This window comes from Nicotiana attenuata, unplaced genomic scaffold, assembly GCF_001879085.1.
Source record: "Nicotiana attenuata strain UT unplaced genomic scaffold, NIATTr2, whole genome shotgun sequence".
NCBI classification, from domain to species: Eukaryota; Viridiplantae; Streptophyta; class Magnoliopsida; order Solanales; family Solanaceae; genus Nicotiana; species Nicotiana attenuata.
In genome coordinates, this window is record NW_017672034.1 from 151,493 (window position 1) to 165,301 (window position 13,809).

The 13,809-nt window shown below is 38.0% G+C and overlaps 1 protein-coding gene across 1 annotated transcript; it reads right to left on the reverse strand.

Moving 5' to 3' along the window:
- Positions 1-818: 818 nt before the first annotated feature.
- LOC109211449 (actin-related protein 3) lies at positions 819-9,886 on the reverse strand. Its single transcript, XM_019374981.1, has 9 exons — positions 9,506-9,886; positions 8,959-9,418; positions 4,532-4,678; positions 2,995-3,087; positions 2,619-2,738; positions 1,986-2,096; positions 1,715-1,840; positions 1,515-1,613; positions 819-1,371 (listed from the first exon to the last, which is right to left on the reverse strand). Exons 1-9 carry the CDS (start codon positions 9,553-9,555, stop codon positions 1,291-1,293), a joined length of 1,287 nt encoding a protein of 428 aa, XP_019230526.1. The 5' UTR covers positions 9,556-9,886; the 3' UTR covers positions 819-1,290.
- Between the last annotated feature and the right edge of the window lie 3,923 nt (positions 9,887-13,809).

Sequence of the window (13,809 nt, forward strand, 5' to 3'; positions counted from 1 at the left end):
GGGGAAGGGCACCTTCTATTAGGCCTCCGTGGAAAACCCAAACTGAAATCTTTCCATCCAGACTTACCAAAAGCTAAGAGTAATGAAACTGACTTTTAAAAAAACGACTTATAAAAGCTCTGAAATGCAGATTAAATTGCACTGGATAAAATGACTAGGATACAATACCAAAAAGAATGAAGAAGAATGAAGATTCATTAGTGAAAACCAAATATACAGTGTACAGCTGTAATGATTAGACTACGTCTACAGAGAAAACGGGGAGAAATTCAAAAATAGCCAAATTTACCACTGGTCGTTGAAAAATAGCCAAGTTTCAAAAGTCATCGAAATTTAGCCACTTTAAATATGAGCGAAAACACTGTTCAAAATCCGGAAAAATACGCCCGCAAATTTTACGGGAGTTCCAGCATAAGTATGCTTGAACTCCGTAAAGTTTACGGAGTTACCAGGATAACTAATGCTAGGAACTCCCGCAAATTTTACGGGAGTTCAAGCATAATTATGCTGGAACTCCCGCAAATTTTACGGGAGTTCCAGCAAGTATAATTGTCCAGTATAATATACTGGAGTTTGGAGCACTGGTGCTCCAGTCTCCCGCAAATTTTACAGGAATTAGCAAAGTATACCGGTCCAGCATAATATGCTGAAGTTCGTACACAAATGCACCAGAACTCCCGTATATTATACTGGACCGGTCCCTGTTGCAGCAAAATAGTGGCTATTTTTCATTGACTTGATAAACGCTGGCTATTTTTCATTGACCAGTGTGAAAACTGGCTATACCATGATATTTTAAGAGAAAATGAGCTTCCACGTGATTCTACAATCCTCTAATCAATCCTTTAAATATAATTGAAAAACAAAAATCTACCTCCATTTCTTTGAAGCTTATTATCTTGGCTTCTTAACAAAATAAAACTGGTAAATCCCTAGATTGAGCTGAACACTGAGAAAATAACCTTCAGCTCAGTAAATGTCTTCTAACCAATCTGTGAAGTCATCTGCCAAATGGAAGTGCCAACCAATCCTGCCGATAACAGCAATTTCCCCCCAGGGCCAGACCACATGTGCAGCTCATGGAGAAAAATACAAGAACACCATTCTGTTACAGCTCAATCAATCACAGTATATTCCACACAGCCTCCAACCCGTTAACATAACTGAAGGTGCCCCCCAGATGTAGGATTTCAACTTGGAGCTGAACACAAGGATGGAAGGATCGAGCTTGTCGAATGGGAACATCTTGAGAATAAGTGCCAACAATCATCAGTTGCGATAGGTTCAATATCAATACATTCCCTTAAATACAGGGTTTGTGCGGCATATGCTAGCTCCATATTCCTCGTATTCTGCCTTTGTATGGCAAGCCTAACATAAAAAGAAAACAATTGGTCATCCAAAAAGAGATTTAAATTCTCCTACTCCAATGGAATACATAAACCAGCAAATTACACGGATTAAGTTCATTTTCCGTAATTAACTACAAAAAAAAAAAAAAAGGATAAACATACCGCAAAAAATTCCGGAGTTGAAGCTAGTACAGAACCTCCAAACCAAACTGCATATCTCTGGATAGGATTGCTGACAACATTCACTTCAACTGGTTGTGCCTGAGTTTAAAATTCCAGCAATCAAGCAACCTTGATATATTGGAGACAATATTTATTTGTCACCTAAAATTCAGGCAAAAATGAGAGGGAAAAACGCTTACTTTGACATTTCCACCTAACCGAGCATCTGATGCATGAACACGGTCATCCACAATCTTCTTGAGATCTCGCTGCAATCTTCTATGGAAGTCTTTGAACATGGTTGATCCTCCGGATAGAACAATATTCTGAATTTCCAAAAAGTGCAGAATGCATCACACTCACATTGAAGAGGATGTTCATACACGACTTCAGTTCATTCGAGATATGAGGAACCTTTTGCTGATCTGAATCACTAGAGAATAGTTATATGGAATTCAGCAACAAAATTACCTTATATAAAGCTCTTCTTGTGTCAATTGGTGCAGACTGGATACATTTGTCAATCACATCAGGTAAAGGGGTCGTAAAATCACTATTATAGATCTCAGGATTGAAGAAAACCTGTGAACACAAACAAAACTTAAAATCTGAAGCTAATCACCATGAAAATTCTCCTATTTTCACCCAGCAATATGTTGATTTAAGCCCAAAGCTCCTTTTTGTTCCTTTTAATTTCTCCCACCCCCTCAGTGGTTCCCAGATTATCACCCTGGCATGACTCAAGCACCACATCGGTAGGTCGGAGGTCAAGAGGCTTAACCCAAAATCTTAACATGAATAAATATATTTTACATAGACTAGAAGTCAAATGAGCATGAAAACTAGATTTCTTTAATTTACGTGGGTCTTTTCTGTTAAATTAGGGTTTAGCAAAAGAGATACACTTCATGCAGAAAATGAAGCAGGGTTTGAGCTGTACATTTCTGGACAATTCAAGAGATTTGGGTAAACATTAAGTGGACAATGCTAATTCATTGACCCAGCATCTTGTATAACCTCAACTCCAGTAGGCTTAAAAGCACAGTGAAAGTAAAACTTTAGAGCTCAAAAGATTCAGAAAATTGAAGGTAGAGGACAACAAACCTCAGGACCAAGAAATCGCTCATAGCCAACATCACATGAATATGGTGCTCCTGTCTTTGGTTTTGTACCTCTCCATTGCTTGATGTACTTCCCTGGCTCTTTATCATGCTTATTAAACTCCTGAAATCATTTGACAATAAGGACCTATTACAAGCAAAAATCAGTTGTAACCTCTAGTCTCAAATGCAAAAGAGGATTCTGAGGAGTTAAAATCTTGGGATAAGTAGCTTGCCCTAATTCAGGCAAACATAGAATACATAAGTCAAGTTTGAGCACTGGATGGATTCTCAGAAAGAACTTCAAACTTTTTTTAAACTACTCTTTCAACTTATTCGTTTTTACTCCTCATGTATGGGCCCATACAAATAGATAATACCTTCACAATGTCAGAACAAGTATAGCAATACGTTTCCTTCACTTTTCGTGCTACTTCAAAAGAATCCTCTGCTGGAACATGCTCTCCCCTTTCCTATATTTAACAAAATAAAAATAAATTTAATCTTTTGAAGCTTGATTAAACAATCAGATACCCTCTCGAAACTCAAAGCTAGGCATCATCCACCGAAGATGCTCATGTCTGATTTGTAGCTAACCTACTAAGCCATAGATATTTTAAGATCTCCTACACGTTAAGGACATTTGGTAATTGGGTAACAGGAGGTAAAAGAGATTGATATCATAAACGAAATAACCTTAGGTGGTACTTCTCAATTCGAGCAACTATGGTCTGAGTACTGGAGAATAAACGCTGGATAATAAAATTTTGCGTGACAAGCAATAGGAGGAACAATCAAAGTGTCTAATGTTATTTACCCTCCAATAACTGCTTTAATAATAACCAACATTAAACTCATAAAAATATCTTATTTAGGTGGTGTTTGGACTAGAAAGTATTTTGGATTTGTTTTTCTTTTCTTCTTTTTTATTTTTTTATTTTGGGGGGGGGGGGGGGGTTGGGGGGGTAACGCTATTTGGATTGGTTTAGAGAAATTGGTTTTGTGTGTCTTAAGAATTGTTTTTGGCTGTTATTTGTTTTCAGGGTGAAAACACTGCTTTTCAGAAAATGAAAACAATATTTGCTTGTTTTATTTTGCTAACAATTGACGAAAAGAAACACAACACATATAACAATAACATAAATTTTTGTTTATTTTATTTCATAAAATAAATAGGCACTAAGAAACTTTGCAACGGCAGTATTCAGAAAAAGATACTTCAGTACGGAAAGGTCTGTACACAAAAGAAAAGGAAAGTACTACAGTTTTCATATAAAATGTTTGGTGCAGCGATTTAAAAAGTACTCCTTCAAACGTAAATGGTGCGCCCAAATCTTGATTCTCCATGAAGGTTGTGAATATCAGCTAACAGAAGCAAATAAGAAAATAAAGTAAACCAAAAATAACCCTGCTGGATAATGATTGTGATCAAGTCTAAAGCTGCCAGTAATAAACTCAGTTCCATCGTCCAGGTAAAGACTCTTCAGATGCTACATTTGGTTTCCAAGAATGTTCAAGGCAAGAAGGGGGGACCAAATTTATGACCTGTTCCATTCCAACGTAATGATGAAACGGCTGAAACTAGGTATTGCTACTATCAGTATGCTCATTTGAACCAGAGGCTTGTGTGCTACAGGAGATAGTTCCCCTTCTACCACTTAAATAAGGTGAAAACTACTCCATGTCCTTGTTTCATCTCTTGGATAGTTGCAACTTTAAGGGATTTCTAATAGCAATAACATTGAGACACAATTCAGGATATAACAATCCTATGATGTTCATCCGACCTGATATATTAGTAAAAGTCAAGGAAAAGTAGTGAACATGCATTTTTTAATTATTAGCGACACATATTTCTATTCAACCACACTATCGAAATGTTGTACTAAAGTCATAAAGAGACAAGAACTGATATACCTTCATGAGCTGCTGAATGAAAAGAGTAACATCTTTCCCAGCAACGGGGATTGACTTAATGCTACTCCCAATAACATAACCTTCAGCAACAGGTACAACATGGGTAGCACCATCTCCAACATCCACTACGACTCCAGTCATCTCACACTAAAGAAAAAACATATAATAACAATTACAAGAAATGTCAAATTGGTAGACCACAACTGTTAAGTTCAGTTTCTGGGACAATGGTATGCAAGTCACTTATGATCAAAAAGAAGACAACAGATAAACAGGATATTATATCAAGCAAGCAATGGGCATACCAAATAAAGCTTGTCATGCAACCCAGTACTTTCTCTCTCCATAGGCAATGTTCATTTTCCCATTTTTCTACTAGAAAAGAAAAGAATGAAGATACAAGGTTGGAACAGACTCCTTGACTCTTACTTTTTTTTTTTCCCTTTTTTCTGATAAGGTCCTTGACCCTTATTTTCCGTGACATGACAAAGATACCAGATCATGCCATTGCGAAAAGACATAAAAGGATTGTATTTGACATACTTGAGAGTGATATAGGAGTAGACGAACTTCAACAAGAATGAATTTTCAGTATAAGGAAATCAATGATTGACGGTGTCCTCACAATCAGAATACTACCTTGCGCGACAATTTCTCTGGAATGTACTCTGGTTTTCTGGAAAACTCATATTTGTTTGTAGGCTTGTCGCATTTCCTGAAGATACATGCCTTTAGGAAAGGTAAAGGGCATATGCACTGGCCATGCTATAGTACGGTGCAGCTGAGCCAAGCCAGCGGACAACTTGCTTGACCTCAGTTGCTTTGACTTGAAAGCGAATCAATTTTGTCAAGCTGAAGTGGCATGCAGATAACTCTTTAAGTTCCTAATAAATTCCAATTTATTCACTCTGTCCAACATGACGCAATATTCAGGATGTCCTAAGTTGTTTGACACGCTTTTACAATGATGACACAATTTTTTTTTGAGATATACAATGATGACAACTTTTACATAGGTAATAAATAGCACTATAGATACTGCTGATTCATACCCAATTGATAAGTTTTATCCAAATTCTTTTTTATACAACAACAACAACAAAAAAAAACGCAGTATAATCCCACAAATGAGTCTTACTCCTACCTTGTGAAGGTAGAGAGACTGTTTCTGATAAGATAAGTAAAATAAGTTTTATCCAAATTCAACAATGAGTAATATTTTTAAGTAGATATGATTTTCATATACGCCAATAAACAACAACCTAACATTTTTTTATCTACTATTACAAACACAATTTATAAGTGTTTATCAAAAAAAACATAATTTATATGTCAATCTAACCTCTTAACTCTTTTATGGGGTATCAAACTATGTCACTGAAAAGGAAATATGTATTTTCTCCAACACGTCACTCCTATATCACCTTCTACCCTTATTCTACAACTGAAACCACACTTTTGATCTATCACTAGAGTCAGGGTGTCCTTAACCAGTTGAAGTAAACCACTAAGTCCCAGTAAACTCAACTCAGACCAACCAATCAAAAAAGCATCTGAACACAAAAATACAGCTACCTAATTAATTCTTCTGACATGCCAAACCAAGTACCATAAGGCAACCGAAATCTCCAAACACCACAACCTCCTATACCAACCATCTCCGGTGACTAAAACCAAGAGAAAAAGGAACTAGGGAAAAAAGAAATGGGGGAAGGGGATATCTAGAGGGACAATTCAACTCAAGATGCAAGATAAGCTTTCTAGGGCTTTCATACAATAGTTACTTTGATTGTGGCCTCACTGGCTCACTCAGATGGTTTGGGCACGTGCGGAGGAGAAGCCTAGATGCGCCAGTTAGGAGGTGTGAGCAGTTGACTTTGGTAAGCGTGAGAAGAGGTAGAGGGCGGTCTATAGTAGTAGAGCGAGGTGATCAGGGAGGACATGGCGCGACTTCATATCTCCGAGGACATGGCTCCTGATAGGAAGGTGTGGAGGTCGAGCATTAGGATTGAAGGGTTATCCTGAAAGTGGGGTTAGTCAGATAGTGTTTTGTCTTGGACTGCTAGTGGAGTATGTTGTGTTCACATTATTTTTCTGTTTTCATAGTATTGTGTAACTAGTACCGTTTTTTGTTATTGCTTGTCCAACTATTTTCTGTCTCTTACAATGTTGTTATTATCTCTCTGGTTGCTACTGCTGGTAAGGATCTATTGTCTTTGTTCGCCTTTTGAGTCGAGAGTCTCCCGAAAATAACTTCTCTACTCCTTCAGGGTAGGGGTAAGGCCTGCGTGCACTCTACCCTCCACATACCTCACGTGGTGGGATTTTACTGGGATGTTGTTGTTATTTATTGTGGCCTCAATGATTCATATATTATTCTGCTACGTTGATTACAAAATTGTGGAATTTTCTCCACTTTCGATAAAATCGGTATTTCTATAATTGAAAGGGAAATTTCCTGCATATAAGGTGTATACAAAAAGTAAAGGCTATACATAGAAGAAACCAATCATCTATACTGATTGGGATATAGGGGGAAGTTTTCTCCATTTTTTTTTTGTGCAGTTTTTGTCCAAACCAAACTAGACAAAAAGGTAAAGATTCTAACGCGGAGTATATACTTTCCACCTTAAAATTATCCCGCACATACCAAAACTTGGGGGCGACCTTTTGACCCCCCTCCCCTAGTCTTGTTAAAAGTGAGTCTAATACCCAATTGCAACAAAAAAGAAACCAATATTGTCGTGGGTGGTGTTCTACATGCTCCGCCACGTCAAATGCTACGCTAGAGGCTCGTCGGATGCCACTTAGCTTTAATCTTTTCGCTCATTTTTTCTATTTCCCTCTTTTTCCCCCTAATTTTTTACTTCTTCTCCATACTTCTTTTTTAATTTCATCTTCCACGTAAGAAGATAGGAGTTTAGCGATTGCCGGAAAACATTGCCTGCGAACCCTCAATCTTTAACCTTTCCTCCTCTATCTTTCCCTCCCTTCTCCCGTACTCCAAAACTTTGCCCCATCATTGCTTCATCTCTCTTTCACCCTGTCATCCCCCCCCCCCCCTCTGAAGATCTGAAATACACTTTAGTCTGTCCCTAACAATTTTATATCTTTTCTTTTAAAGAAGGTTTTTTTTGAAGGTGCTGCTCCACAATATCACTTTAAATATGACAATTAATCGGCTACACCTTAAACCCAAGCAAGTCAAATATGACATAATAGTTTTACCATTATCTTGTCTTTACATCAACTAATGATTACAAACAGATTGGATTTTATGAACAATTAATTTTCTTTTCACAGTTAAAAGTACTTAAACCTGAGTACAGTGAAATTGGGATATTTTTAGATAGCGTCTGTTTAAGTGTTCTGAAAACTTGCAAAAGTGTTTGTTTGGTGAAATGTTCCCAAAATTTGTGTCAAGAGTTGGCTTTTTTTTTTTTTTCCTTTTGAAGATTCTGAAAAAAAACAAAAAGTTGACTTTTTTTGCAAGTTCATGAATAAAAGTTGACCAAACAAACATCTTTCAACAAACTACTTGCAATAGAGTTTTGTAGTTCTCCAAAGGCTCAAACAAACCCAACATTACTAATCTCAAATGTTGTATAAGAGCTTGAAAGAAGCCTCTCGTGGCTCTTTTTAGATGCTTGTGAAGAACCAAAAAGGGTTAGAATTAAGAAATATTATAAAAGAAAAGGAGTCCATCTCCCTTAGTCCTCCTCTTCTCCTTCTTGTTCACCCCACAAGACTCCTTTTTTCTCCATCTCCATTTTCTTCTTCTACTTGTAACACCACCCGAAACCCGTCACCCAACAATGCCAGCCCAAGAGCACTCACTCCCAGTGAGTCTCCTCACACACCTCTTCGAGATACTATTTTTCCCTTATAGCTTCTTCTCCTCCTCTTTTCCCGTAGCCCCTCCAACCAGAAACTCTTCTTCTCCTTTCATCTCTGTCCTTCATTTATCAATTTCATTTGGTCCTTTTTCTCCTCCTTTCTCCTTCTCCCAGGAACCTCCTGTCACCCATGTGTCATCCACTCCCAATAACAGCTCGAAACTCCAGTCAAACCATCACACCAGACACATATCCTCCTCTGCACATTCTCTCATAACATAGGCAACAATCTGAACTTCGAGAAACACAACAAGCTTTACACTATGCACATCAATTTGGTCACTCATCTTTTTATCAATAAAAGTGACATCATTGAAGTTCGTCCTTGTATTGTGAGAAACTAGAGTAAATAATGGACAATTAAAGCATCCAAGCTATCATTTATTACACAGTAATACTCTAGACAAAACAAAGCTACTTGCGAAGCTATAATAGATCATAAAAATGTTAATACCATAAAATATCCAACCTCATATATCATCAAAATCCCAAAAATAAACCAGACAAAGTTCTTAAAGCTAGACTGCCAACCTTAGATGCTGTGTACCCAGCTGCCAGAGCAAGAACCGGCTGCACAGCTATATAAAGTCCCGGAACATTGAAAGTCTCAAACATAATTTCACCGGTATATTCTCGGTTCTCCGGTGCAGTCATAGGGCTTTCAGTCAACAGAAAATAGTGATCCTCAGGGTCACAGCGCAGATAATTGAATATGCACTGCTGCCAGAACCGCTCCATTGCATCCCAGTTATCAACTTGTCCATGTTTAATAGGATAGCTAAGATTGTAAGTGCTACTAGATTTAGATCTACTCACTGCCTCTTCCCCAATAAAGAAATCAAGATCAGCCATAACTCCTGCACTGTACTGAGCTAAGTTGCTGCTCTTAGTCAAAGCTCGAGGCTGATTGATAAATGATTCGTTAACAGCGACAACTGTAGGCAGTATGAAAGATGGTTCAACATTTCCAGCAAAACCCATTTTTGTATACCTGAAAATAAGAGAGAAAAACAAACTTTTGGAATCAAAATGTCGTTGAGGAATTTTATCAAACAGGTGGAGGATAATGATATAATACCCGGTTCCATTGTCAATGACTACAGCTGGGCGAGAGGTAGAAGGGTCCATAATGAATTCAAGAAGGAATGCGAAAGGTTGAATGTGCTGTGATGGATCTGCAGTTGAGATCCAAAGAAGGGTTTAAAGGGGATGATCATGGTCGTAAAGGTTTCAATTCGTCCATTTTTTTCATAGAATAAGGTGAAGAAAGAGTTTGGAATTCATCAAAGTGATCATCGTCTAGTAACGTATGGGAATCAGCCGTTCTTCAATATTGCCTTTTCTGGATTGAATATGGATTCCTTTCTTAGAAATCAAATTCAAGTCTTTATCGGTTGTTTGCTTGGCTTTACTTTCGTCCACGGCAGGTGGGGCTTCTTAGGAGTAATATATAGATGTTCCACATCGGCTGCTTTCGCATAAACTACTAGACTCCATGTGGATCCTAAAGTGTTACGGTCGGCCACGGTACGGCTGTGTTAAATCAAAAATCAAGAAAAACAGTTAGAAAAATAAAAGAAACTGGAAAAACAGAAGAGTTTAAGAAATATTCCGAGTCGATAATTTTTTTGTGTGTCCTTAAGAAATTTTAACCCCCTCACACGTTGCCAAGGTAATGGATTAAAACCTCCCAGGATAAAACGGAATAAACCTTCCTGCAACAATGGCAATACAAACTGCAGTATACCAACGAACTCAAAGAACGGAGCAAAATCACACTTACGAATTTGAGAGAGAGAGACTGCGAATTAGGATGCAGTATATTCAGAAAGAAAGAAGTTCTGGAGTGTTTTTCGTGTGTAGAAAATGGAGCCTTGCCTCAGAATTTATAGGCAATTATCAGAATAGGTGTCTGGAAAAGGTGCCTTTTCAGAAGAATACGCTGCCTGCCGCGGTTCTACCGCGGTCGTGGCAGAACCGCGGTCAGAGGGGCTTTCTGAACCTGCCTGCCGCGGTTCTACCGCGGTCGTGGCAGAACCGCGGCCAGAGAGGCCCTCTGAACCTTCAGCAGGGTTCTGGCGTATTTTCAGCAGTGATTTGGCATTTAATTAATTATTAAATAATTAAATAAATTTTGTCCAAAAATAATCTTATCGATCGATCATTTGACAAATCCAAATCCAAATCCAAATCCAAATCCAAAGTCGAAGTCGAGCCGAGCGAGCGACGACGACGGTGCGAGGGTTCATTCTCTTCAACTCCTTTTAAGAGCTTTAAGAAGTGATTCTATATATAAGCACACAAATATGGTTGTCCCTCACCAATGAGGGACAAAGTGCAAGACAAAAGTTCACTTCTTCAAATTTTCAATTTCCCTCCATTTTATTTCCCTCCATTTCCAATTCACAGTTCTTCTACTTTAAAGCCCAATGGCTTAAAGTCCAACAATCCCCCACATGAATGGGAATGGCTGTATCAAGAAAGATCATAGATGAAAGCTATGTGATTTTGCAAGTAAGGATTAATTGCATCTGGATAAGTAGGTTTCCCTTTGAACTTTCCGTAGTGAACATATGTCGGATATACTCGGTCAATCGGTAGATTTGATATCTTTGAACCGTCGAACTTTAGTGTATACCTAGACAACCATATGTCACACAACCAACCCTTAACCGTCTTTTGGTTCTCATTGTTGTGTTCGTTTTAGCCATGAACACCGCCTGGTTTCATAAGTGCGTAGAGAATTGGCCTTACAGAATTCTCATTGAAGCGGCTTCCACTTCACACTTACATAGGTGATTCCTAAATGTGTAATCCTTTAGATTGACACTATTTGATAAATACCACATCAAACTTAGGTAATCATTAAAGAACGTGTAAAGTTCTATCCTTGTTACTGAACATTGTCTTCATCACGAGAAGGGACCAAAGATTTTACTTTGACAATGTTGAACCGGTCAATCACAACTTTGTTTGAGCTCCTTGAACCTAGATCTCGGAACATCCAAAATTCTAGGTAGAGTTACCGCCATGTTGACTTGTCCTCGGCCATAGTCCCATTCCCTTAGATGATTTCTCAACTCCCTCTCTAGTTAAGCCTTTTGTAAGCGGATCCGCCACATTATCCTTTGATCTTACATAATCAATAGTGATAATTCCACTAGAAAGTAGTTGTCTAACGGTGTTATGTCTTCGTCGTATATGACGAGACTTTCCGTTATACATAACGCTCCCTGCCCGTCCTATTGCAGCCTCACTATCGCAATGTATGCAAATAGGAGCCAAAGGTTTTGGCCAGAACGGAATGTCTTCTAAGAAATTTCGAAGCCATTCAGCTTCTTCACCGGCTTTATCCAAAGCTATAAACTCTGATTCCATTGTAGAGCGAGCAATGCACGTTTGTTTGGAAGACTTCCAAGATACTGCTCCTCCACCAACAGTAAAAACATATCCACTTGTGGACTTTGTTTCTGTTGAGCCGGTTATCCAATTTGCATCACTATATCCTTCGATAACCGCAGGATATTTATTGTAGTGCAAAGCGTAGTCTTGGGTATATTCCAAATATCCCAGAACTCGTTTCATTGCTACCCAGTGATGTTTGTTGGGATTACTTGTGAATCGACTAAGTTTACTTATCGCACAAGCTATATCAGGTCGTGTACAGTTCATGATGTACATTAAGCTTCCCAACACACGAGCATACTCCAATTGAGACGTACTTTCACCTTTATTCTTTATAAGATGATGATTTAAGTCAATTGGAGTTCTTGCACTTCTAAATTCCAAATGTTTGAATTTTTCAAGTACCATTTTCACGTAATGTGATTGAGACAAAGCTAGACCCTGAGGAGTCCTCTTGATTTTAATTCCTAGAATTACATCGGCAACTCCTAAGTCTTTCATATCAAACTTACTAGCAAGCATGCGCTTAGTAGCTTGAATGTCGGCAATGTCTTTGCTCATTATTAGCATATCATCAACATATAAGCAAACAATGACTATATGATTTGGAACGTTCTTAATGTAAACACATTTATCACATTCATTAATCTTAAAGCCATTTGACAACATTGTTTGGTCAAATTTCGCATGCCATTGCTTGGGTGCTTGTTTTAGTCCATAAAGAGACTTAACAAGTCGACACACCTTCTTTTCTTTTCCCGGAACCACAAACCCTTCAGGTTGGTTCATGTAAATTTCTTCCTCTAGATCACCATTTAAGAAGGCTGTTTTTACATCCATTTGATGGATTTGAAGACCATACAAGGCGGCTAACGCTATTAGCATCCGAATGGATGTAATTCTTGTTACCGGCGAGTATGTGTCAAAATAGTCAAGACCTTCTCGCTGTCTAAATCCTTTGACAACAAGTCTTGCCTTGTATTTGTCAATAGTACCATCGTCTTTCATTTTCTTCTTGAAAATCCATTTAGAACCCAACGTTTTGTTACCTGGAGGAAGATCAACCAATTCCCAAGTATGGTTGCTCAATATGGATTCTATTTCACTATTGACAGCTTCTTTCCAATATTGTGCCTCTGAGGAAGACATTGCTTCCTTGAAGGTACGAGGCTCATTTTCTAACAGAAAAGTCAGAAAATCTGGACCGAATGAAGTAGATGTCCTTTGACGTTTACTTCTTCTCGGATTTTCTTCATTAGGCATATCATCTATTATTTCCTCCCGAAGTCGTTTTGACTTTTGGCAGGTCACTTCACTTTCCTTTTTATATGGAAAAATAGTTTCAAAGAATTCAGCATTATCTGATTCTATTATCGTATTAATGTGAATCTCAGGATTTTCTGATTTATGAACCAGAAAACGATATGCCTTGCTATTGGTTACATATCCAATAAACACACAATCAACCGTTTTTGGACCTATCTTAACCCTTTTAGGTTTAGGAACTTGTACCTTAGCTAAACACCCCTACACTTTGAAGTATTTCAAGCTAGGCTTCCTTCCTTTCCACTTCTCATAAGGAATGGATTGTGTTTTACTATGAGGTACACGGTTGATTATTCGGTTAGCTGTAAGTATAGCTTCCCCCCACAAGTTCTGTGGTGAGCCAGAACTTATTAGTAATGCATTCATCATCTCCTTCAACGTTCGATTCTTCCTCTCCTCAATTCCATTAGATTGTGGAGAGTAAGGGGCAGTTGTTTGGTGAATAATGCCATTTTCCAAACATATTTCTTCAAAAGGAGATTCAAATTCGCCACCCCTATCACTTCTTATCATTTTGATCTTTTTGTTTAGTTGCGTTTCAACTTCACTCTTGTATTGCTTGAAAGCATCAATTGCCTCATCTTTACTATTAAGTAAATAAACATAGCAGTATCTCGTGCTATCGTCAATAAAAGTAATAAAATACTTTTT

What these genes read in the sequence shown, in the direction of transcription:
- LOC109211449 (XM_019374981.1), bottom strand. Translation starts at nt 9,555, where the DNA reads ATGGACCCTTCTACCTCTCGCCCAGCTGTAGTCATTGACAATGGAACC. An exon ending in TCATTCAGCAGCTCATGAAG is followed by an intron (nt 3,088 to 4,531) that starts GTATATCAGTTC and finishes TGTTAAATATAG; the next exon opens with GAAAGGGGAGAGCATGTTCC. An exon ending in AGCGATTTCTTGGTCCTGAG is followed by an intron (nt 2,097 to 2,618) that starts GTTTGTTGTCCT and finishes TTGTGTTCACAG; the next exon opens with GTTTTCTTCAATCCTGAGAT.